At 41.1% G+C, this 26,808-nt stretch overlaps 1 protein-coding gene across 1 annotated transcript; it reads right to left on the bottom strand.

The window, feature by feature from the left end:
- Positions 1 to 7,065: 7,065 nt before the first annotated feature.
- On the bottom strand, positions 7,066 to 17,897 carry LOC309674834 (cytochrome P450 2J6-like; the record flags this gene model as incomplete). The annotated part of the gene is made up of 9 exons (XM_082487001.1): positions 7,066 to 7,429; positions 8,638 to 8,779; positions 9,933 to 10,120; positions 11,424 to 11,565; positions 12,372 to 12,548; positions 13,242 to 13,402; positions 13,888 to 14,037; positions 16,206 to 16,368; positions 17,730 to 17,897. The coding sequence occupies 9 exons, from the start codon at positions 17,895 to 17,897 to the stop codon at positions 7,251 to 7,253; spliced, it is 1,470 nt and encodes a 489-aa protein (XP_082343127.1). The 3' UTR covers positions 7,066 to 7,250.
- Between the last annotated feature and the right edge of the window lie 8,911 nt (positions 17,898 to 26,808).

The raw sequence follows: 26,808 nt of genomic DNA, 5'->3' as shown, positions 1-26,808 counted from the left end.
TGAAGTTTTACACAAGTTGGTTCACTCCAGAAGTGGGACAGAGAGCTAATATTTATACAGTTTTGCTGGCCAGCGATTGAACTGAGAGCTGGGATTGAGCTGAGAAACAAAATTATCCACTTCAGAGACCACTTCTGTGACTTGTAGTTACTTCACTTGTGGCATGGCCCATTTCTCAAACCGCTACCAACTCTGAATTTAGTATTTTCCAAAGTCTCCTTGGGAGAAGGAAGAGTCAACATTGCGGCTGTGGCAACTGTTCTGGAATGACACCCCAAACAAAACAACTCCGTCTTTCTTGGATATTCTCTGCAAGTAAGACAACATGGACAGTGATTTCCTAGGGATTTTTGTTATGGCAGTTGTCCTGGCACTAGTTTACTGACTGTTTGGCATCCGGGAGATGTGCTTAACTTACTGTGTTTTTCATCCTGAGGATGTGAGAAAACACCAGCTGCAGGTGCCCAACTCTTGCATGCAGAGGGGCAGCATCAAGGCTGGTATCACATCTTCACCATCCAGAGAGCCCACACCCGTGTTCAAGGGCACGGCTGTTGTCCTGCAGATTCTCATGCCCCCAGCCCTTCCTGGACAGGTGTTTGCCCAACTGTAGGGACCAAGTCCACCACAAGTCACACTCAAGATCTCCAAGGACAGCCTGAAAAGCCTTTTGCATCGGATAGTGGCAGTGGGAGACTTTGAGATGATCAGCCCAGGCTCTACAAGTCCTATATGGCATGGTCTCTGCCAGGTTCCATATGGTTTCTGGCCCAGGGCACCTATGCTACATGAGCTCCATGTACTGCAGTGATGCTTTTCTCCAGTATTGTTACTGTCAAAGTGAAGAAAAAAGTAACAGATTCTACATATATTGCCGGAAGAAGGGATGTGAATGTCTTCACAGCCCTCACAGCCCCCAAGGCTCACCTGCCTTGCCCACTTGCAGCCCCATCTGGCCCCTCCACCCCTTCTGAGCAGTCCTGGCTGGCCACTTGGCATCTCCTCTGGCTCTCCAGGCTCACTCAGTTTTCCACACATATTAGCCATGTTGGTGATTGCACCTCACAGCCTAGACATGAACTACTTGCATTTAGAAAGGCAGCTGCCAAACAGCTTTGCCACGTCTTTGGGAGAAGATGTTAAAGGGGATACAGCTTGCTTTCCTCTTTATACAAGATGGTCCTGGAGGACAGGGAAGAGGGAAGCCTGATAAGATGCACGTACTTGCCATGGTTTCCATGGGTGAGAACTGAATGCCTGGGGAGGCAGGGGTTAGGGCTGGCTGACAGCTCAGTAGAACAGAAAGATATCCCTCTTACCAGTGAATCCTCCTCCTTTCCTTCTCCCCAGAAGAGCTGCTGGCCCATTCTCCTCTCCCCACTTTCTTTCAGCTGTCATAGTAAAGGATCCATTTGCCCTCTACTTAGGCTTTTGAAGTGAAACACTGTGGCCTGTGCCCTACCAGCCTTATGGCAGCTTGTTTGCACCCCATTACTTATGTTCCACACCCCAAATTCAGTTTCAGGAATAATCTCCACCTTGCACCCACAAAGCACATAGCTGCTAGGGTGTCTGCCCGGCAAGCGCTAGAGGCAGCAATTCAGAGAGGGAGCTCAGTCTCCCAGGCTAATAATAGGGTTTCAGGACATGTTCCCTATCTCACCTGACTGCCGCCCTACCCTGAGGAGTGATGCTAGGAAAGAACATCTTTTTAGATACCGTCTGAGAGGGATGAACATCAACAGCTAAAGCGAAATAGGGCAGCAGAAGCATGCAAACAAATCTTGACTCTTGAAGAGGGCCAACACCTTCCATAACTTGTAGGGAGACAGTCTCCAGTAACCTGGATTCTTGGCAATCCTTGGTGAGAGCAGAGGTCCCTCCCAGGATCAGAGCAGCCTTCTCCCTCCTTCTCTTCTCTCCTCCTGCATCAGCTCACCACTGACAGCTTCGGGGCACAGCACAGGGTCTCTGGAGGGAAACAGAAACACTCTGTAGGAGCTGCCTTCTCTGCAAGCCACCTGCCAAAAACTGGGGATGGAAGAGGTCCCACACCCAGCACCTTTCCTGCAAACCTGAAGTACCTACTTGGTGCCAGGCAGGGTCTCTGTGCCCTGCAGTAGGACACGCACAGCCAGGGGAAGTCCCAGAAGCAGAATGTGCTCCTCTGCTTTCCCCCATTTTATGAGTGAGGGCAGGTGTCTTGCCAGAGAGAGAGCAGAGAAAGGAATAGCATCACTGTGACTGCCCTTGACTCGGACACTGAGCTTCGGGTTGCACTGCTAACAAGCAGTGACAGCAGCCACAATCGCAGTCCCTACAAAGATGTGAGACCAATGTCTTCACCTCACCAGGACCCTCATGTGCCTCCCCCTAAAGTTAGGCCCAGAAAAGCAGTACATTTGCCCAGGCTGGAAGCACACTCCCTGGCACAGAGGGGATGCCAAACCTGGCCATCGTGGGAAATGAGCAAATAAAGGTTTCACTGGACTACGTGCAGACTTCTTTATTTTTATAAAACACTGATCACTCACCCCATTTTGGTGCCAGTCTTGAGATTAACCTCCATGAACTGTTCACAGATCAGTCCTCCTCTGGAGAAGACTTTGGTGTTCTCACAGCCCAGGGCAGGCAAGCATTATCAGGAGCTCCAAAGCATGAGACAGCTATGAGCCGCAGCTTTGCTAAGAGGAGCACAAAAAAAAGGAAAGATGAGAAAATGACGTATAAACGATCACAGTGAAAACTGTCACAAATAAGTGCTAACTTCAGATATCTATTTGAGAGCATAAGGAATCATGTTTTGAGGTACTGAGGTGTTTTGCAGTACTTGAATTCTTCCAAGTAGACTGCTGTGACATCAAGGTAGGTTAATTTAAAGCAGCATAACTTAAATGACATTTCTAATTGTATTTCCAGTTAATAGGTGATCAGTATTTATTTACATCCCTTCCTGCATTGGTTCATCCTCATTCTCCTCCCAGAGAAAGATTTAGGCACTTCAGTATTCCAAGGGTGTTTTGTTTTGTTTTTTTTTGTTTTGTTTTGTTTCCCCAACAACTATGCGAGAGACTACATCTAATTGGTTTATTCCTTGAAAGTTGCTTGGTGGAATTTACTGTCAAAAAAAGTTTACTCGTGGTTGTATTTAAAACGTGGTTTTCTTCTCATATGCTTCTAGATCTTCTCTTCAGTGTATTTATGCTTGAGTTTGATATTTCTAAGAATAGTTTTATCCAACTCCCAACAAATTTCATAACCCCAGACTACGGAGAGAAGAAGGAAGAACTGAAGGGAATAGAAAAATGCAGGAAAGGCACTGCAAGAGGCAAACAAAAATAGATCTCATCTCTTCAAGTAGCTCTAGAATCCCCAGCATTGACCTCAATATATTTCCAAACAAATGGCAATGAGAATAGTATCTGTTGTTTAACAAATAACAGCTGGGGGTGGGAGGGAGGGGATGCAGGTGTCCAGCAGCAAAAAGACCAAAAAGTAAGAATTAAGAGTCACCTATATAAAGGTCTTGCTATATTGCATTGCACACTAGCTAATTAGCTTGAAATATGCTCAAATTTGTGTTTCTGATAAATTTCCCTTTCATGCAAAGACTCTCACAAAAAAAAAACCCAAAACTTAATCCAGCTGTGACACTCAAATTACAATTCCTGTTTATGCAAATTATCAGTAATGGTACCAATAAATACTGTCCATCTGCCCTGCATTTGGCTTCATATATGAACAAAATCAAGAAATTTAAATTGGTAAATTTATAAATGTCATAGCAATATTGTAGTAATAAATCACAAACTAATCATTATTAAAGAACATGGTGTTATAAAAATACTAGGGTAGGGCAGTTGACTGCGCTTGAAAACTTAAATCCCCTTGTTGACCAGCTTAAAGTTAATTATTAGGCTTTTTTAAATACTCAGATTAGATTTCATGAAAGCCATTCAGTACTTCTCCCATTATATTTTAATAAAGTTAAGATTGTTTACATGTGGCAACTCCTAGCACAATGAAATGTTTGAACATTGATTTGCACAGGTCAAGCCAGTGCTTAAAATTTTGCTGGCCTAGTTCTATTGGTTTGAGATGTGAAAAACCTTTGTCTCTATGCTGACATTGCTGCACTGATTAAATCCCTCCTGTGGACAGGACTGTGCTACCAGAGATGCGTCAGCTTATGCCTGGAGGTGCAGGACTGTCCTGTTGGCAGAAAAGCCTCTAACAGAGCACACCGGTCAAGAAGTTCCTCAGGCTAGACAAGGCAGAAGAAGCAGCGGGGTTTCTTATCAACTCACACAATGGAATTTAACTGCAGCATTGATCTGCTTCTGACAAAAGAACCACAGATGTTATAGTCATTTATGTAACTTTATTTTATTAGGCTTCTCAATCTTGTACTTCAATAAGGAATGTTAAAACTTACAAGATAGAGCTGGACCAAGTTTGGAAAAAGACTCTCACATGACGTTCACTGCATTTCTAACTCTTGGGTCATGAAAGACAGAACCGGGACCATTGCACCATCCCTTATTGACATTATTATTAAACAATATACTCACCCCTTTGTACTGATTTCTTATTTTTCTTGTAATGATTTCTCTTTCTTGTTTGTCGTTAAATTTGAGGCACATTTTCTCTTCTTCTTGACCATCTGAAAGAGCAGTACTGACTACATGGACATCAGTTTGTGAATCACAGCTCTGAATATTAGTTTTTAAAACACTGAGCATGGTAACAACTGTATGAAAGCTCAATACTGCTTGGGACAGAATTTAAGAACGAGATAGCCACAGCATGTTGTGCCAGGCATTCAAAGAGATGAGCACAAAATATTCCTTACTGAAGCTTGTCCCACTTAGACTACAGAGCAGAAGTCTCAAAGAGCTCAAGATTTGTCAGTCTATTTAAAACACAGACTTAAATGGACCAGATTACTTCTGAGTGAAAACTCTTCCAAGTGCTAGCTAGCTTTTTGCTTTATCTACCACATTTCCTTTTGCCTACCATAGTTTTTACCTTCCCATTTGGGAAATGAAATTCCAATATCGAGCTACCAACAGCAGAAATAATGCAATTCAGACCAGCAGCTTTCACCTGTGACCTCCAGACCCCAATGGGTCCACAGACAACCTCGAAGGCATGGTGAAAGATGACTAAGAAATGCAGATTCATAAATGCTATTCAGCTACACATAAAAACCTTTTTTTCACTCGTATCTCTATTGTGAAACTTTCTTAAGAGACTACAAGTCCTTTGTAAAAATTTGTAGAAGGACTTGTATCACCACGGGGAATTTTTTTTAAAGACACTTTAAGTGAAAAAAAAAAAAATTAAAGCAATATGGATCCTGTGTGCCTGTTCCTAAACCTTATCTCTTATTCAGTCTCTCATATGTTCTATATTTAAAGAGATGCCCGAGACAGATGTTAATGCAACAGACACCAGCTACCCAATTGCCTCATTATACCCATTTTTGCAATACCATCTTTATATTAGTAGAAAAACTGCTTTTTCAGAAGTGCACAACCCACCCTCCACTCCTGACAGAATCTACATCAACACAACACAATGCAGCATCACGGAGCTAGATATGGATTAGAGAGCTAGAGAGGCACATCAGTTTGATCTGCTTGACCTACTAAGCTGACACATCTCTTCTACCAAGCTCTGACCAGCTTCTGCAGTGCCATCTTCAAATCTATGGGAGTCATGATTAACGCATCCATTTGAGCTCCTACCCAGAAGCCTGAGAAAAGAGTACTGAACCTTGTGATGCTGAGCTCCTTCACAAAAACAAGGTTTTTTTAACCAACAGCATTACATTAAAGAAAGAAAACTAACATGGTGGATAAACAAGCCAGTGAAAACTAATCCTTGAAATAGAATTGCACTAACAATTGTAAAGTCTTTTTCCCAAGGAAGGAAACTGGTAGAGCAACAGAGCGTTTGCTACATCCACTAGTAGCCCTCACTCTGACCTCAATTTTTAAATCTTGCTGGGTAACAAGGCTGGCCTCACAGTGTGAGTGGCTTCTGGCACCTGCTCTTTGCTAGCCCTGCTCGGGCACCGCTTCTGCTTCTGCCAGCTGCATCTTGCACAGCTCTCCCTCCTGATGCGCACACTGTGCTAGTAGGCACTCCGAACTCAGCAGCTCTGCGAAGCCTCCCTTAGCTCAGCTGCTGGAAGGCTGTGTGCAACTGCCCCTGTGCTAACAGAAAACTTTCAAGAAGTTTGATTCTCACTCAGGTCTCAGGAAACACTACATAAATTTCTGCTGCCCTGTCCCTCCTTTGCAGGCGCTAAGTTTTGCTTCACAAGACTGCAAGCAGTCCCCTTAACTGTGCTTTCAGGCATCAATAGAGATACTACTGCATGCCATTATCACCACAAACCCCACTGCATGACAGGACTCCCTCTTTCACAGAAATGCCTCTCAAATGCACCACAACAATATATGCAAAAAAAAAAAAAAAACCACCCAAAAAAACCCAAACAAAAAAAACAACCAAAAAAAACCAAAACAAGACAGCAAAACCCAACATTTTTCAGGCCAGCCCATTGGTCTGTTACCATTTACGCTCACTTTGTCTCACCAGCAGCAGGCTTCCCCTCTGCCATTCTTCAGCAGAGAATACGAGGGGTTTGCCTTCACTTTGCAGCCTGAGTCACTAGCCTCACGCTCAAATGAAGGGCTGCATTGTTGTAGCTCTGTTCCTTCCAGATTCAAGCTATTATCTCCACATGGCTCTCGGCTAAATAGACAAACCAGTTGGGTCACACCTGGTTGAGGAACCCCTCCATAACTGTTCCCTGTGCAACCATACCTAGGGACTCTGGCAATGCACAGAGCCATCACCTCCAGGAAAAGCATTTCTATACCCCACTCTAGATTTGAAAATGCGTGGGAATAAGGGCAAGGCCCCTCCAGCACCTGGCTTTAGCGTTCCTTCTCACTGCAGTAAAATTCCTGTTGAGTTTCTTGTAAGACCAGACACCATAATAATTTTCTACATTTATTTAATTTGTAATACATCAGAAAAAAAAACGCAAAGAAATTTTCCAGACACAGGAAAACCAGAGTATTTTTCAGGGCTAGCTTCTTAGACATATAACACAACAAGGACAGGTTCACACTAAATTTGAGCTAGAAATGAAAAACATAAAAGCTGCACAAAAGATCAGCACGCTAGCAAACCTGTGGCAAACCCTCTTTCTCAAATCTGTAATACCCTGCAATCTAGCGAAGAACTGCACAGAGCTTATATGGATGGGGTTTCATTGTGCTCCCAAAGACAATGTCTGTGTTGACTTCCTTAACTCCTTCTGGTAGAGTGAACTTGAATGTCTGCAGCAGGCTGCAGAAGATGATGAAAAGCTCCATCTTTGCCAGCACTTCTCCCAGACAAACACGGTGGCCTGCAGAGGGAGAAGGGAAAGAGCAATCAGTCCCCACAGCAGTTTGTAGCCAGCAGCTGCTTCCCAAGCTTTTCAGAAGAACATCGCTCAACCTCATCAAGGAACAAAAGGCTTTGCTGAATTTGACATTCTCCTCTCAGGTTGAAGTGACTGAACAATTGAGATGTCTGCAATCCGTCTTTGCAGGATCTGCCCAGATTACAGAAAAAGATACCAGAGATGCTTCTCAGTAACTTTACTTCCTAATCTACAGGACTGCCTGATTCTACAAACTGAGTTTCAGCCTATTGGTTCCAAATGAGAATGACAAGAAAGCAAATGAGAATGACAAGAAAGCCTCACAGCTTCCACTTAGTACAGGCTGATTTTTCTTCACTAATAGCAGTGAAAAATCAGAATACAGAGTACATTCTACATCTGACTAGACATTTTCCTACATAACGTTTTCAGTAAAAACAAGTTGTTAAAGAAAAAAATTTTCCCAATTTGTCAATTAACTGTGTTCAGGATATAATTTCCAGTCAGAGAAAGACAGTGACAGACCCTAAAGTGTAGTGGTTAGGCCATTCAACTTGGATGTCAAAAACCAATGTTCAAATTTCTCTTCTCCGCAGTTTAGACTAGGAACTTGAGCTTAACACTTCCACAACTCAGCTGAGGGCTCTGACAACTGGACTATTCCATCCTGGCATGATTCCCAAGAGCTTTTGTTTGTTTAAGCTTCTATAAACTCACACAGTGGGTAAAAGAGCGACTCCAGAAGCTCCCCAGGAAAGACATAGCTATATCTGGAATATATTTGATCCAACTTCAAATTTGTGCACCAACACATGTTGAATTATCTATACAAAATAAATCAGATCCAGCAGAGCAGCCTGCCACAGAACAGCCACTATAATAGCATAACCTGGCATATGCAGAGAATGATGGAAGACAATAGTGTAAGGACTCCAGTCCCCAAATTATTGGAAACTCTAGGGCCGTACTCTTTTTGCCTTCTCTGCATTTTTACTAAAATCTAAGATCAAGGGTTTATACAATTACCAAACAACTTGTTTTTGTAATCAAGCATTTTTCTGGGCTGTGCAAACCATGTGCTCCTATGGTTTGGGATTATGCTCCCTTTGGCCTTCTCTTCAGTGAAAATAATACAGCTTCACATCCGCAACCTAACCCACACAAACGGGTTCAGTTATCAGTGTACCTACCTGCTGAGAAGGCTAAGAAGGCCTCTCGAGTCACAAAATTTCCATCGTTGTCCAAGAAATGACCAGGGTTGAACTGGTGAGGAGTCTCCCAATATCCAGGGTCAAAAAGAGCCGAATCTATGTTTGGCATAATCAAAGTGCCCTGAAAGGAAGATGCTGTTGGCTCAGTTCTCTCACGCATCAAGAAGAAAAGGACACAAACAGATTCCAGCTATAATTCAGCACACTGCTGGTCACATGAAGACGCAGCAGAAATGAAAGATTATTTAATTAGGAAAAAAAATTTAATCTCAAACTGTTGTAAGGATTTTTTTCTTAAAAAAAAAAAAAAAAAGAAAATAAAAGAAACTTCAGTATTTCAGATTCAGGAATTTCCCTGCTGTATTCCTTTTTCTTGCTATCTCTCTTTTTTCCAGTCTGTCAGCATATGCAACAGCGTAAGTGGTATGTGGTTCTTTAGCACCTTATCCTAAATCTAGTAAAATGGTTTTCACACTTCTGACAAGTTTTGACAGGTTTTGACAAATGAAGAGCAAAGCATCCTGGAAATGAAACAGTATATTTCAAATTATCTTTCTCAAGGTGGAGGTGGGAAAGGTGTGCATGACAAACACCATGGAGCAGGGGTGTGCGGGAAGACGCCTCCATGTGTGCCTTTGGGGAGGTTTGGCATTGAGGTTCAGTTGGGACAGGCTGGACAAGTTGACAGCGCTGGCAGAAGCTTTTTATTTGAGGTTAGGTGGCAGCTCAGAAGCTGTGGGAAACATCTTCATTATATTTCAAATATGACGCCAGAGAGGTAATAATAAAAAAAAAAAGCCCCAAGTGGATGAAGTTGACTAGACGCTTGGTATTGTCTCAGACATCACCAGTGAAGAAAACATTCCACCTCCCATTTGTCCACATGGCAGGAAATATCCTAGCACAAACAGTCTGATACACCTTCCCTACTGGCACCACTGTATATTTCCGACAAGCCTCCTCCAAGGTCTTTTGAAAGTATAAGAGCTCAAATGCTTATAAAGTATTTCAAAGCCACAGGCTCTTGGAAAGTTAGACTCAGGAGCACTCTTACAGAACACAGTTTAACTGGTGTGAAACTGTGCTTCTGGGAAGCACTTTCACTCACTGTCTATGAGACAAAGGCACAGGCCAGAGGCCATGGGAGGGAAAAAGTGCTGTCACCAACACCTACCTGTCCTGAACTGGAGGGAAAAGCGGTTAATGGTAAATGTGACTGCAAGGAACTTAATTCATGGCCAACAATCACATTGAAATAGAAAGGATATCTGTACCTTTGGAAGCCGATACCCCAGAACAGTTGTATCCTTCACTGTTTCTCTAGGTAATGGGATTAAAATAATGCTACCAAAGCGTATGATCTCATGAATGACAGCATTTGTATAAGGCAGTTTCTTCCGATCCTCATAGCAGATTAGATGGGAGGGACCCAGAACAGCATCTAGCTCTTTCTGGACTTTTTCTATCAAAAAAAAAAAAAAGTCCATTATAGATACAAGAATGCTGTTTTGCATGAAACAGAGTTTTCATTTCCTTTTTGGATTATAGTAGTGATAGAAAAAAAGATCATGTAAATAATTTACACTTACCACATCCTAAAACGTAAATACATTTATACAACTATCTAGTTATGATTTTACTACACGCTGGTATTTCCCAGCTTATAGGTTCTATGTTCAGATCATCTTTCCACAAGCCCAATAGATTTATTTGGCTTCATAGTTAAAGGAAGGGGAGAGAACTGTAAATAAAACAAGAACTTATTATGAAATCAATTCAGTAACTCAAGCTATTATTTTTACTTGAGCTAAATACAGACTCATAGCACACTAACGAGCATGTTGCAAGGGAGCCATTGTATCAAGCTGATGCACGTATGTAATGCTGAGAACTGGAACAGGATAACACTGCCAAAACCACCACCAACTGTTAATCTCTTTTGACTGTTATCTAGGCTTCAGTAAGTAACACAGCTTATACAGTTTCAGAAGGTTCAGGGTCAAATTTCATGCTTAAAAATTAGGCTAGAAAACAAAAAGGTTTTGTTTGCTTTTTATTTCATTAGAATTTGAAAGGTATATGTGTGCATGGGGCACCGTTCTTCCAGCATTCTATCACCAAAAGCATGAAAAGAAGGATTTCTAGCTCCAAACCCAAGAGTCGAGAACATGTCTTTGGCTTAGCAATTCATCGCCTCTGAAAGCCCTGTATCATATAATTCAAAAATTCTGAAACTAGTGTGCAACTATGCCCTCATCCAGAATTTTCCAGTCATCTTTTTGTCTTCCCGTTAGTGTCTTCCTTCTCTGTTTAACATTCCTATATGTTAAAATAAATATATTTATACAGAAATACAATTAGTGTCTCAGTTAATGAGTGCAAATAATACATTCTTATTAAACATTCTAGATACCAGAAAAGCATCACTTTTCCCTAATCCAAGCTCATATTTCACCTCGAGTGTTTTGAGCCAGACTGTATCTTCCATTATATACTTACAAGTACTGAAACAGTCTGACAAAAACAAACAAGATAAAATACAGTATCAGAAGATGCATAGCCCTGAAATTATTTTAAAATCTCTGTTTGAAATTTTTCTACTTCACTGGCTTCTTAAAAGCAAAGCTCAAAAATGTGATCTTAAAGAAATTGAAAGCTTGATCTTTAAAAAAAGTGATCTTAGCAAAAAGAAAAAAACACAAACCAAACCAAAATCAGACAATTGTTCTACTTGCAACTTATTGATGTTCATGTCTACAACTCACCTTGGATGTCAGGATAAGCCACCATATAGAGCAGAGCCCAACGCAGAGTGGTGGCAGTGGTCTCTGAGCCTCCCAGGAAAAGGTCAAAAACAGACTGCACCATGTTGTCTTCATCAAATGTAGAATTGGGGATATTTTTAGTCTACAGGTGTCAATGATAAAGGTAAAAGGGAGTGCTAACTGTTACACAGGTACACCGAGACAGACAGCGATCACTACACCTAAACAAACAATGTTTCTAGAAGACAGCAAAAATATAGGTGCTTGAGTAAAACAAAGATTTATGCAAATATTTTCCTCAAATAAGTATATTGCTACTGGTAAATTAGAGGCACTGTTGAAAGAGTCAGATGTCTAAGGTCCTGTAGGTCCTGTTGTGCTGCCTTCTAGAGTGACTTGTTGCCTTGCTGCTAAATTCCATATCAGAAAAAAACATTTCAAAGTAGTTTTATCCCACCTTGCCACTGTCTGTACATTTGCTGATTTCAGCTATGGCATATAATATGCTATCATTTAAAGAGATTTATGCTTTTTTTCAGAGCAGAGATTGCCATCATTTTAAGATTGTTGTGATAATCATACAGTGCTACCAAGCACACAGAAGCTCAGTACAAAGCACAAAGATAACAAATGCAAATATTAATAAAGACACAGACAATCAGAATTAGACAGCTATCCAAATATCTTCACCTTTTCAAAGTCCTCCGTACTGCCCACTGCCCAGCATGGCCTAAGGATTCCACAGTATAACAACAAACCAATGTAATTAATTTATACTTCTAAACCAAGTTCTTTAACTTTTCAAAGTTCATATTTGAATTTGACAGCAGAGTTTTTAAACTGTATCTGTAGAGCTCTGTAATAACGATGCTATGTACAGACAACTGTAGGAAAGGTGCAGGGAATCTGTTATGATAGCATTCGTCACATACAGCATAAATTACTCACTTTTTCTATCTGATCCAGGTAAAAGTCAATGAAGTCTTCTGGTTCACCTATTGTGCCTCTTTCCCTGTGGCTTTTGATTTCCTGCCTCACGAAAGAACGAACAAAATCACAGGAAAATGATGCTTTCCGCACAGGTCCCAGAAAGCGCTCTGCAGCCCATGGGAAAATTTCACACATCTGTGGAGCAAGCATTCAACACAGATGCGGTAAGTTACATGCCATAAGCAAGGCTATTATAGAGATACAGCAAGGACATTTTTGGTGCTAAATTGCTGAATTAATTTCTCTAGGAAAAAATACTGTAGCATCAAAGAGAAATATCTGATACATGTTGAATACACAAACATACATTAAAAGCACAAATTAAAGACAGGACAGTTTCCACCCTGGATTCTTTCCTATCTTTACTGCATAACTCTACTTGAATTTGCCTTGTTAATTCACCAATAAAAGTACCCAGTTTCACAGACTGATTTGTTTTTTCTGTGAGCTAAGGTAATATATAGCAACATTTATTAATATTAATACATGTTAAATCTTTCTCTTTTATTCTGATACAAAGAGTATCACCTTTTCACCTTAACAATACTGGTGTTGCCATTACAGAAAAGTTCAGCATCCCAAGCACATCACCTTTGCTGAGAAATTCTAATAAAAATTATTAATATTATTAATATAATATTTGAACGATGTGAAACCCAAAGCATTGCAGGTCCAGTTCATATTCATAGTCAGATTTTTTCAACATTTTGTGTATTAAATAATGCAATAACTATAACAATATATATAATAGTTATATTGCATAATAGTGCAATAAATAACATGCTCAATAATCAAATAATTTGTATATTAAATAAGCCATTTTCTCACATAGTAAAAGTAGCTGTTCCCAAAAGCCACTAGACAACTGAATGCCTCAATCAGCTGATGGAAGGTTTCATCCTCTGGGGAGAAACGATGTCCAAAAACCACAGCACAGATCACATTTGAGACAGCAAGAACAACGGGAAAGGAAGGGTCAACTGCTCTTCCTGCAGACAGAGACAAGCATTCATCTCAAAGTACTTTATCTCCTTTGCTATTTTGGAAGCAAGATCACAACGACATTTTATAATAGAGGTCCTCTATGCTATTTAGACTATTACACTGAAACACCCCAAATTCATCAATTCACTGGCAAACATAACAAGAGATAAACCTTATTCAAAAATGAGGACAGGAAGGCCTTAAGTCTTTAACTCCCAGCCTTGTTTTTTGTTTGCCTTCTCGCCTTCTTTTTTATTTTTCTTTTCTTTCTCCTCCCCCCCCTCCGGTCTTGGTCTTGGCATTGACACAAAAATACACATTGCTGAGATCTGACTGTACAAACGGTTTTGATTGCACTCTAAATCTAAGCTGTGCTCCAAACCCATTCTTTTCTGGAGCAAAACCAGTTAGTCTTTACCCTTAGTCATGCAGACTATGTACTATGTCAAAAGCCCAAATGCAGTTCCCAAACACTTTGTCAACAGCATACCATCTTTGTCCCTGAAGAATTCGACCAGATAACGGGCTTCGGTTTGTATCCCACGCTCCATTCCTTTATTCCCCATTCCAAGTTTTCGGAGAGTTCCAATTCCAAAATGTCTCTGATGTTTCCAGATGAGACCATTTGAGACCAGGATACCTTCAGCCATCAAGAATCAATTTTATGTCGTTATTATTCATATAATAGTAAATGACATACATACCAAGAGTCATCTTCTCATCATGTTGCTACTCATAAAAAAAAAAAAAAAAAAAAAAGAGCGCAGCATCAGGGCAGTGGCTTTTTTTTTTTTTAGTTATATTTTGTTAGAGACAGAGAAACCACCTTGGTTAATATATACCCAGGCCTGCAAAAAGATCATTCAGACCTCAGGACTCACACACCTGCCTTCCAAAACTTGTCCTATTCTTTCTGAAGCAGCCAAGAACAGTGGTCATTACTCAAAACTCCACCCAGCAGCCTGCTACAAGTGTCGGTTGGTGTTGCCTTCTATTCGCCCATGCTTTGAGCAGAAATGAATCTAAACCTTTATTCACATAGAAAGACTATGCCCAGATCATGCAATCTCTTAAAAGATCTCGTTCGTTATCTTGTATAATCTTCTAATACAATTAATACTTACTTGCAAGCTATGTTGGCAAACATCCCCATATAGATATTGTCTTATTGCAGATGTTGCCATATGTCAACTCTGCAGGACTGCAGCAAAGACAGCTTTCCTCAATGAACAGTAAGTACAAGTTTCTACCACCTGGAAATACGATGGTGTCTCTCACCAAGCCATTCATAGCCAACAGATTTCTGCAGAGCTCACTGGGGAGGTCTGGGCATTTCCTATGCTAGTGCTTCTTAACATTACACAAACCTTCTAGAGGTCATCGCATCTCCCTATTGGTAGTGCTTCAAAAAGAAAAACTCTTTAATGGCTAGAACTGATAACTGGTTCTCAGCACGTGTTGTCTGTGCTACACAGTCTCTGAATTTTAGGGGCCCTGCTTTTACCAGGCTGTTTACACCAGGTATCAAGCTGTCGTCCTGGTCCAGGTTCCTTCTGGAAAGACAATGAAGCCAGGGCAAGAACCACCTGGCAAGAATCAGAGTAGGAAGAACAGGTTTTATCCAATGTATAAACAGCTTCATAGGACCAGAGATCTCACTGTGGGACAGGAAGGAATCCCAGGCCCCTGTGCTGCGAGTCTGTGTTCTAGCAGACAGCCCAAACTGTTTAATCCACATGGTGGGAAACCTCTTCCCTCCCACAGTCTAGCCCAAACTTCTCCTGGGAAAGCCAGCTTGCTCCCCAAGACAGCTGCTTGACCACAGCTTGGAATAACTCTCCTCTATTCCTTCTGTTGTTCCTGGGAGTCTGGCTAGCAAAAAAGGAGACAGCCCAACAGGCAGGTATTTGCGTTGCCAACTTGCAGCTGTGCTGCAGCTGTTTGTTAAAGCCATCCCTGCTATAAAGTGCTAGTGCTAAGACAGCTTATCACAGCCCAGCTACTTTACTCGACATCACCCAAATAAGAGGTGGCAATAAAGACCTTTCCAAAATGGACTGAAAATAGCCCCAGACTTAATAATCTTATAATGCCTTAATGATATTTTTCTCCACTTACATTAGCTGGTATTATAAATTAAAGCTTTCCAGACTGTAGTCCACATGCAAAAGACTGACTGAGGATAAAGGCATCTGCTCTATATCCTCTGGATAAAAGGCTGGTGGAAACAAGTTCAGCCATTTCTGTTTTAAACACAGAACCTTCTTTATTCTCCATCCACTGTAATTCAGCAGTGTCTGATGTAAATGATAGTACAATAAGAAGCTCTGAAGAAGGATATGTTGCACCCGCAGTCTGGCTAATACATTTAAAGCCCCAGTGGCCTTCCTGTGCCTTCAGACTTCCCAAAAGGCTAGACCTTGTTCAACAGCTCTGTACATGCTTTCCTTAAGGCAGCCTTTGCTGTAAACAAACAACTGGGAGCATAAAGAATTACTTTAACCTCAGCTTGCAGAGGAGGCTGCAAGCTCCAGATTATTTCAAATCAGGACATACACATAGACCACACTACGAATGGACAAGCGAGACCTAGCTAGGTAAAAATATTGCTGCTCTGACAAGATTCTGAAATACATGTGTGACAGTGGGACTTTGGAGACTAAGAACTTAAGAGTATGCTGCACAATTATATCATTCACCTTGAGCAGTCAGAACGAGTGAATTTGGAACTAATGATTTGTCAGTAAGGAAAACATGAGAGGAAACAAAGTCAAGGATGGAGTCCTTCCACAGATATGAACATCTTACCCTTTCCATTTGCCATTCTTTTGAAGACATATGTCTGTAATCGCCCAGAAACATCCTCAGAGTTGGTTGTCAGACTGCCTTTCACAGCTTGGAACCCATGCAGCACCACCATAGGTTTGTGACCCAGCCACAGGGTACAGATGTTGCCATAGATTTTTGCCAGCTGTAGGTTAGATCCATGCCAAAAAAATACCCATGGGAGAAACATCAACCAAAATGCACACATGATGGGCTGCTCTCTTCCAGCATGACATTACTCAGGGGTTCAGGAAGTGAAAAGGGATGGTGATTTTGTTTTGCAGTGAGAGTGCTGACCACAGTAATGTCCTGGGCTCTCTCTGGGAACTCTATTCACAGCAATGTGAATGATACAAGAATAGATGCTCTTCCCCTTTTTAAAACCTGGCTTAGGTTGCCTTTGCAATATTAACGATTAGGAAAATGCCCCTGACAGACTGTTTCACATGAAACTTTACCTGCCCATTCTTGATTACAATTTTCAACTCTATATTCCATTTCCTCAGCCAACAACTAGAACTTCTTGAAATTACATATTCCAGGTGTAACTCTCCTAGTACCACAAATTTCAAGTTTCAATGACACAGCCACTTCCCCTCTTATACAGAAATACTATCGACTGAGGCACCTGAGCATAGAACCCACCTCTGCTTGGCTAGTGATGGGGTCTGCTCTCAGAGAACCCTGTGGGTATTCAGCAAGGACAAAGCCGCTGACTCTGGGCAAAGAAACAGTACAGCTCTGTCCTTCCCCAGTAACAAACAAGTACCCATCAGAATAGTTTAACAACAAGGTCTTTTAAGTTCTTTTCCTGAAGCCAACGTTCTCCAGCTGCAGGCAGGCACCCCCTGACGTGCACTTAGTGCCTACAGGAAGGTTGCAACTTGAAAAATACATCAACACATTGGAGTCTTTCATGACATTTTGGCTCAGTGGAGGATGTTGAGCACTGAAAGAACCCATATTAACATGCTTAGCATGAACCTAATTCTTCCTATCAGTTCCTTCCTTTCACCATCATTTACATTCCTAGCTCGTCTACAAGGAGCAATTCCCAGACTGGATGTCAGAAAAGCAACAGAGCTAAGATTTTGGCTGCATATGGGATACAACTTTGTTTCCATCCCATGACAGCAGAAGATGTACTAGTGTGCTTTTCGCATTTTCTGAATTCAAGACACCCTGTTTTAGAAGATTTTCTGTACGTGCCTGTGGTGGGAAATCTGAGAAAAGCTTTTTTCTTTCAAGGCAAAAAGCCTACCTTAAAAACAGAAGTCTTTAAGGCAAAATTACTGTCCTTAGTTTGGTTTAGCTTGCACACATATTAGCTTTCACATGAACTAGACTGTCTGCAGTTTTTACTTAACTTGTTTAGGCACTTAAATTAACTTCCACGATTTACCTTCCGTCTGGATTAATGCTACCACATTAGCCTATCAACAGCCATCACTAGTTCTTACAGGTTTTGCCTCAATAGCTCTTTAGTTCACATTTGCAAATGCATACCTTTTTCAGGCTCCCATGATCAGCTCTAAAATTTATCCGCCAGATGCTTCCAATGATGGGAAATGGGGTTGGTCCAGGAGGAAATCCACGGCTTTTCCATTGCAATTTCAGGAACTGCGCACCCAGAAGAAACAAAACCAGGGAAATGAGAATTACACCTATCATCATTTCACACCCCCAAACTACTCTATCACTGAGAAAACTGCTATGAATCTGTCTGTTGAAATGACTCTATATTGTTCTTCTTAACTCTTCTCTGTCACATTTAAGCTTTCTGAATTTTTCTCCTCCCTCCTTTCCTACCACACTTCCTGGTCCCAGAAAATGAGTGTTCCTGTTCTTGAGTGTATTTAATACTTTACTATGCTGCAATATGCTAATAGCTACCATCACCTCAAGATCCAGTAGAGGCTAGAAGGCAGGCACCTCATTCAGTAACATCCCTTTGAGCAATTATTTTGATGGCACATGTTACTCAACACACTGACGACATGCAAGCCAAGAGCTCAGATATGAAGCTGCAGCTGTCATTCAGGTACTATGTACACAGACAATGACAGGAGCACTCACCAGGTAGCATTCTCGAGGCAGAGGCAAAAGGAAGCAGTCAGTAGCCTTGTATAAGAGTGGTTGCAAATGCAGGTTTAGGAACCAAGAGCAAGGAAGCTTTGTAATTTGAGTTTTCACAGTAAACAATACAGATGAACTGCAAATGGCACAATGAAGAACCAAACGTAGCTAGTACTATTGAGAAAAAGCATAACAGATCTCATACACAAAGAAACACCAAGTTCTTCACATCTCAGGAGACACCACTGAACTTTCTCGGGAAAGATTCTGAAGATCTGGTGGAATCAGAATCTTCTTCCACCCACCAAAGGCCTGGCTGCACCCCTGATCTGTGCTTTTCTGAGCTCCTCAGGTCTATACACCCAAGGTCATCCACGGCTGGTCTGCAAGCACAGTGCACCTGGAAGAAGCCAGCCAAGTGCCTCTCTCAGCTCCCTACAGCGCAGAGGATACTCAGGGAAGTGAATTGAGAAGGGCTACTTCAGAGCCAGCATGCCTGGACCATGGATCAGTGCACCCCAAGCACTGTCATCTTTTTTCCTCCAGCCTTCTACCATGACTGGTCTAAGACTAAACTCCAGTGCAATAAGGGAGCTAAGGAAATTACAGGATTTTACAAAGTTTGTTGTCAAGCTGTAATAATTAAGAGAGACAAATTAATTACTAAGTTTCCTCTGGTTTCCCCTAACTAGCACAGACATTTCACATGGCAAACTCTTAACCTGCCTATAATGGCAAACAAAGGTGCCACATTGCATAGGAAGCTGATTTCCCCACAGCAGCTTATTCCCACGTCGTAGCAAATGCCAATAGGTCAAAGAATCTTCCTCTGGTTTAACCCCAGAAGCCCCTGGCATTTTATTGCCTCAGCTGGTGCCTCTCTTCTGAACTCAGGGTAGATTTTTCTACATCACCTAATTACAAGAGGCCACAACCTAAAGGAGACAGGTCAAGAAAGAGACTTTTAGCCTGGACATTGTGAGATCACAGGAGCTGCCTTTTAACACCACTTGCAGCAGCTTGCTGCCAAGCAGCACAACACACTCCTCACCTGAATATGTTTAGAGCAGCATTTCCCAACAGTGGCTGCTCAGAGACTGGCACATATAAGCAGCAAGTTTCAGATGTTCTAGGACAACACTGGAAATCTCAAGGGGAGGTTGCAGTGTACTATCTCAGGGGGTCTGTAACAATTCCAGGAGAAAAGTGCTCTTACTTATTCTCATTTTACAGGTGAAAAAATCCTGGTGGTGGGAGAGGAAGGATAGCATTGCCAGAGATAGAGGTCTTCAGAACTACACAGGTGTGGGTTCAACAACCTGATGGGCAGCAGTTTACCTTGTGTCCATAACTCCATGTGTAGCAGGAGTCCCGGAAAGGTAATCATACTGAACTCAAACACAATGGCCTTTGCTTTTGTTCTGCCAGACTTCTGCTAAAAGCAGTAGACTCTCTCCTCCCACAAAATACAGGAGGACAGGGAGCACAGGCCAATGCTCTTTGCGGATCACCATAATCCTAGATAAAAGAGCTGCGTTGCTTGTTTGGAAGCACAGTCTGACAGCTCCACTGGCTATTTTTCATATCAGGTCTAGAGCTGGATGCCTCCTTCAGCACCCAGGGCTTTCAAACTCCCTGACAGGACTGAGTTCTTGTCCACTATGAGGCTTTACACATTAGAGTTTCTGCCTTCTCTCGATAGCAGGACTCCTGCTTAGCCAGAATTAATGCCACAGTCTCTAATTATTTGCTTCATATTTAATTCATAGCATCGGAAGGAGCGCATTCAAAGACCTCCTCAACACAAGAAGCTACAAACAGGAGCAGTTCTTAGAAGACTTCTTGACTGAAGCTAGTGGAATAGGCTGTTCAAGATGTTGGTACCAAGCTGCCTCATGAAGAATAGCATAGACCTTATAGGGATGGGGCTGCACAGTGCTCTGCAAAAGATATTATGGATTGGTTTTTCTAACTCCATCAGGCAGGATTAATCTAAATACCTGCAAAAGGCTGCAGAAGTTGAAGAGCTCCATGCGTGCTGACTGCTCACCCAAAAATATATGGAGCCCTGCAGAAAGGGCCTCTAAGATCAATTATTGGTCTTAATTGCTGCCCTCCAAGACACCCCTTGCTGTCTTGCCCTGCACTTACTCTGAGGCTGTTGCTCCTCATCAGAGCAGAGGTGTCCCCGTGGGCTGTCATTCTCTCTCAAGATTTACTGTCTAAACAAAACTCAACCAATCCTTGCAACTACACTCACATAATCCATTGGTGTTATTTATTAGCTGGCAGAAAGGGCATCAGGCAATTTTGAAAGATGGTTGCACATTTTGTTCGCTCACCCAAGTTCTTCAGTAGTATTCAAGGTAACTATCTCAATCCCTGTTGAAAAGAGTAAGACTTCTCTGGAGAAAAAAAAAGTTTTTCCTCTTGCAGGCATTGACTAGGGTTGGACTCCAGAGGTTTCTTCCAGTGCTCAGAAAGAGTAAGAAAGTCCTGCAAGAAAGGAGGACTTCATCCTAGTCTGTCTCTTAACCTCTCTCCCTGGCAAAGTCATCCACGCAAAGAGACAAATTAAAATCCTCAGGTTTTATTTACTGCATTAAGCAGAAGGTCGTATACTGCCTTGGCATAGCTGCTTTTCCTTGAATATTCCTTGTTCTCTTTGATTAGTAAACAAGATTGATAATCCCTCCCTGGTTTGCAAGCAGCACTGCAACTAAGGAACATGCTGTTTTTTTCCTTTCATCTTGAATTGCTGCTGGTTGGGCATCACAAGCAATCTTGATACAAAATTTATAATGCAAAGCAATATACAATAGGCAGCTTCATAAAAGTGTTCAGATGTGTTCTATGTATCCAGACATACACAATGACTGTATTTGACAATGTTTCTTGCCACATTTGGAAAAATTTAAAAAGAAACACCTTGTCTGAAATCACTCACAACTTTCTAATACCTTCTCAGATCTGATCAGGTTTCCATTTCTACAAACACAGTTAAGACAGCACAGGACACAGCTAAGACAGGCCCTGTAGTTTAGTCCATGGAATTTTTAGTTGCACAACAGCTGGACATCTCCTATGCCCACATTTTCATATGGATGGCATTATTTTCCTCATCCTGCATTTCTGCCCAGGTATGACAGTTGATTTTTTTTTTTTTATCTAAAGGATTCATGGACATGTTTATCACTGCCAGCTTCTTCCTAAAAACCCAAGCAGAAAGAGAAACTTGTAAACAGAATTACTACTTCATGACACAATTTCATAGTCAGTCTTTAGTTCAATCAAACAACAAGCAAGCAGCCAATATAATGGAAATTATTCTTTCCAGGTTTTCCAAAATATTTTAAAGCACAACTTACTTTAAAAACAAAACCAAAAAACACATATACTCCTACACACCCCCAAAAAAACTCAACAATTCTGAAAGAACGAATTTCTGCATCAAGGACGTCAGGTCTGACCTATACCTCTACTTAAATTCCAGTGGATTGCTCTCCCTACGAGTAGGAAAAGAAGGCTGCTTTTTCATTTGCCACTTGCCACATTTTGCTATTGCAGATTCAGCAACTATAAGTATTATCTTTTACTGAATAATTGGGGACAGTAAGTGAGAATTCTTTCAAGAGTTGTGTGTGGTTTTTGCTTCAATCTCCCCATGCAACGAGGTGACTGATACTGTGGTGCCACCTCAGAGTAAATTCATATGCAACATCACACAGTACACTGCCTCATGCATTCAGCAATGCCACAGGAACCATTTGGTTAGTCCGCATCTCCATAGGACCTACTCATAGGTAAGCACCATGGGTATAACTATATAGGAGTAAAGGGTAGCAACTCAGCATACTATAATGTGGTTTATCCCTTCCTAACAGGTAAAGTTTTCATGAGATGCCATCAGGAAGGGACAAATGCTATTATTTCTTCCTGCTTTTACAGTCTCTTAAGAATTGATTCTTGGGTCTACAGTACTCAGCATAAAACTTTTCAGCCAATTATAGCAGTCAATCATTTCAGCTAAAGGTAATAATTTCACATGCTCCTCATTGTATGGAGAATGTCATAGGCTGCATTAAATCTCACCTGCCTGAGGTTTCCAAGGATAGAACATGAAGTCAGCTCCTGGGGAAAGGATCTATGCACCCACGGCAATTTCAGGAGCTGTACAGTCAGGAGAGACATGACCAGGCACATGAGAGCTTCACTGACAGAGCAGATCGCTTCTGCTTTACAACAGAGGTCTGACTAGGAAAGCAACAGCTGTGTATGTACCATCTAAAGCTAACTTATTACACTCTGAAGTGTTCATTTCTGAAAGAATTCTCATCCTATCCAGAACTAACAGGTATCTCACTGTCTTCCCTTTTGACCTTCTTTTACCCTTCCTGCCTACTAAGAAAGTTTATTAACTGGAGTTTATTCAACAAGTTTTTCTCTCACAACATGCTATGACAGTAAGAATCATGGCTGCAGTTAAAGAGCAAACAGTATTCCTTCAGATAATTCAGGAGATAAATTTGTGAGGTTGAGCTACATAGGCTGAGCAAATGTCTTAAGAACTAATTGCAAGCACAGGAAAGAAGAATTCCACATTTAGAGCTGTATGGGTCTGGAAACAAATGTAATATCATGATGGAAGACAGGCAGACCTTCCTCAGATACTGAAATATTCCACGTGCAAACTGCACACCCAATACTGGCCTGCAACTTCTACTTATCTTACCATATCCAGTTGTTTCAATATCACGTTTTCTTCCACTCCCAGAGCTCTTTTCACTACATATTCTCTGTATTTTTTAAATTACCATGGTCTTTATGGCAAAACCTAATTTTAATTAAGCATCTGTAGAGTCCTATACCTGCAGAAGCCAGCAGATGCTCTTGTTAAAATAACAGCTGAAGGTGGTCACACATACACAAAGCTGAGCTGGTAAACTGTCCCCACAGACATCAGATTTACATGTGCAAAACAATAACTGCCTCAACAGCCAAGTCCAGATTCTCTGAGTTTAAACATTTTGCAGGTTTTCCCACGCTCTCTATATTCCTGCTACTAAAGTCTGCAGGTAACAATTTCTTTCCCCTGTGAAAGAAAGGGGCTGATTCTCCCTTTAATAGTTAGAGGAAACAAAGGCACCTGCTTTGAAACACATCCTTCAGCACATGTTACTCATCCAAATAAATCCCTAGAAGTCACAAGACACTTTTATCAGTACTCTGAAGTTTTCAGTCTCTTTAAGAGTGTTTTCTCCAAGTTTAACCTGGAAATCCTTCTGGTTTTTATAATGGATAGATATCACCATCCCTTTATTCACTATGCATTCAGAGAAACCAAGGAGAAGTCAAACTTCAGATTTTTAAAGTTCTACATCCTTTTCCAACAGGGAGTGAACTAGTCACTAAATGAAAACATTACTGATAGCAACTTGACTGGAAAATATAACACCACTTAACCCATCTAGGTACAATTGCTTGCATTTTCCTGTAAGTCTGATATATTGACTCATCCTTAAGTTTGTGATCTGCTATAAACCCCAGATCCTTATCTGCACAGATTCTGCTTAGACTTTCTTCACCATATAATTAGAAATAATCCACAGTATACAATTACATTATCCCTAGGCCTTACTGAACTGCAGATGAGTTTTTCATTTCATAGTGCTTGTTTTCGTGTCAGCTGTAAAATGTATGAGCACTCTCTTCCATCTAGCACACAAGTTATTGATGAAAGTATTCCATATTACAGGATCCACGATTGCAAAACTTCATTTGATACATTCATCTTAACAGTGAGCTTCAAGCTTCAAATTTGCTGAGAAAATTAGGTGCAAGAAAGAACATAAACTAAAGCACCGCAAAGGAGGTAAAACCAGATATAAATGTAATTGTTGAGATTGTAATAGCTAGCAGACCAAGGACTGATAAGAAAAAGAACTGACAAGAAAAGAGTAAAACCTAAAAAGCAGAGAACTGGAAGACAGCAACTCAGCACCACTGAGAATCAGCTAGATCCAAGGCATGTCAGGGGCTGACGTTCCCCCATTTGATGGCTATCTGGTGGGCAGAGACTCATAAAGTGTCTCAAGAGCAGTGGCAAGCATTAATGCTTAGCCCAATAGCATGTTAACCACAGCTAGCTACTATATTAGCCAATAGATAATTCCTTTATAGTTTTAAATTGTGTATATTCTGCTGGCAGAGTCTGTCTGTGTATGGTAAAACATATCTGCACAAAGGTGATCCAGCGAAGGTATGTTGCAACACAAGTTGTCATAAAAGGAGAAAAAAAAAAAATCATTAAGATTTTGAAGTTGTTTCAAAAAAAAATTTCAATGTTTAAAATTTTATTTTCATATCAGAGGGAAAAACAATATTCAGCTATTTCACATTTTCCTCCAGGCTTTTCAATTACTAGGTTTCTACTCTGCACCTTTTTCAGAGTTTCGGAAGCTATTGCTTGCCGTATGTTACATCTGGTAACAGAACAAAAGAAAGGCGAGAGAAAAATAACATTAAGCACAAAACATATTAAAAAAAAAAAAAAAAGCCCACACACCATACTGGGCTTTTCTTTTCAATTACGTGCAGATGAGCTCCCTCTATCAAAAGGAACACACACAATTACCAGCTTCTCTGAACATCCTCTGACAACGTAGACCCTGTGTCAGTTGCAGTTTAGCTGTGAGGCACTGCCACACTGTTGAAAATGGATTGTAACTTTTCCAATCCTGGGCAATCAGAAACTCTTCAGTATTTCCGCCTGGATTGCTTCCTGAATAAGAATGCAAATGGGATGAGCATCGTTTCCTTCTTTCCAGTCTCAAACACACAAATAGCTGAACATTTCTCAGCCAGCACTGTAGAACTCAGGGTTACTGTTTCCCTTTCAGGATGAAACAGGACTCTAATACCTACTTTCAGCAAGTCTTATCTCAAATTTTCTGTTCTGTCCATGACTTCTGACATTCCAAGTGCAGCATCTAGGCTACTAGATACTGCTCGGGAAAACTGTCAAAAAGAATGCTGAAGCTACAAATACTCAAACATTAGGAAATGCCAGAAATAGGACTGCACAACATTAAATACTTCTTCCTGACACTTCAGTGAGAAGAGGATAACGGACTTGATGTACTATGGTTTAGCCTATGAAATTCTTGTCTTTCTCCAATTCTTCTGCAGCTGCCTGCAGGGCGCTGCCGAGATTATACAGCACTTCACAAAACAGCAACGCTGAAGGGGCACTAGACTTTTGTAGCTCCTACACCATTAGAATACATGATGCCGCAGCACTCGTGTAACGTCTGCATTGCTTTCACATAAGTAGCACTGCGAGTTCTTCCAAGGCTGATCAGATCATTCCCTTCATAGCACTGCATTACAAAAAAAAAAAAAAAAAAAAAAAAAAAAAATCAATGGAAAACCAAAATATTTACAACAAAATGCTTGGAACAGTCACTTTCCTCCCTAGCAGCTAGGGCTCTAGCTTTTATTAATACTGCTCTCACTGCACGTCAGCGATGCACGCTGTCTCAGCCTGCTACACCCTTAGAAATATGTCTGAAAATGAATAATTTCATTACAATCCTGTGTTGAGAAAACCTTGGTAAATGCCTCCAAGATTACATATACCTCCTGGTTTTGCTTTGGGATTAAAAGGTATCTTATTACTATTGTGAAGAGTTAAAGTGATGGATGTTACAATTCATTGTAATGCAGAAGTGATAGTATTTAAATGAACTCAGTTAATGTGCACAAATTGTGAATTTAGGATGAAAATGCAAATAAAGTAATGGTGATATCAAGTAGATATACACAGTTGTTTACAGATAAGCTTTTTGCAAGCAGTTTGCTTTTGGGGAAAATCAGTTTTCCTTGTTCCAGTATCTTCATTATATGTAAGCAGCACCTCTCCGTGCAAACCTTGCTCATTCTTATGTGACAAATGCTATTGCAAGAGCTCACTGGTAGAGACGACAGCTCAGAAAACCTGCTTCTGCCATCTACTTGTTGGCTTTCATTAGTCAACCCGAAAGCTCTTCAGAAAAGTGAATGTCAGGGTTGATTAGGCCCCAAAAGATAAATGAAGTTCCTGAGAGTCACAGACAAGCTATGAGCAGATCTAGAAACAGAATTCAAAGTTCCCAAGCCCCATTCCAGTGCTTTGTCTATGCAACCTAAAGAGCTCATCAATCTTTAGGTCCCAACAACACAGGTGACAGTAGGAGTCAAAAACCTGTCTTGTTTATTTATAATGCATGTGAGCAAAGTTCTCTTTTCCTGAACTGAATAGACACATAGAACAGGAACTTTCTTTGCTCACATTTCCCAGTCTCGCGTTCACTCTAATTCTGTGCTCTATGCAATAGTCTCCCTCTCTCGGTGCTTGCGTGGACATACTGTGTCTGCGTAATTCTCTTCCCACAGAGAAATTCTGATGCCAGCAACCAATTAACAGCCCCTGTTATAAAGCTCATGAAAGACTGGGGGATGCAGGGGAAGA

This window comes from Vanellus vanellus (assembly GCF_965231255.1).
Source record: "Vanellus vanellus genome assembly, chromosome: 8".
NCBI classification, from domain to species: Eukaryota; Metazoa; Chordata; class Aves; order Charadriiformes; family Charadriidae; genus Vanellus; species Vanellus vanellus.
The sequence above is the reverse complement of the archived record's forward strand: the minus strand, read 5'-3'. Positions and strand labels throughout refer to the sequence as shown.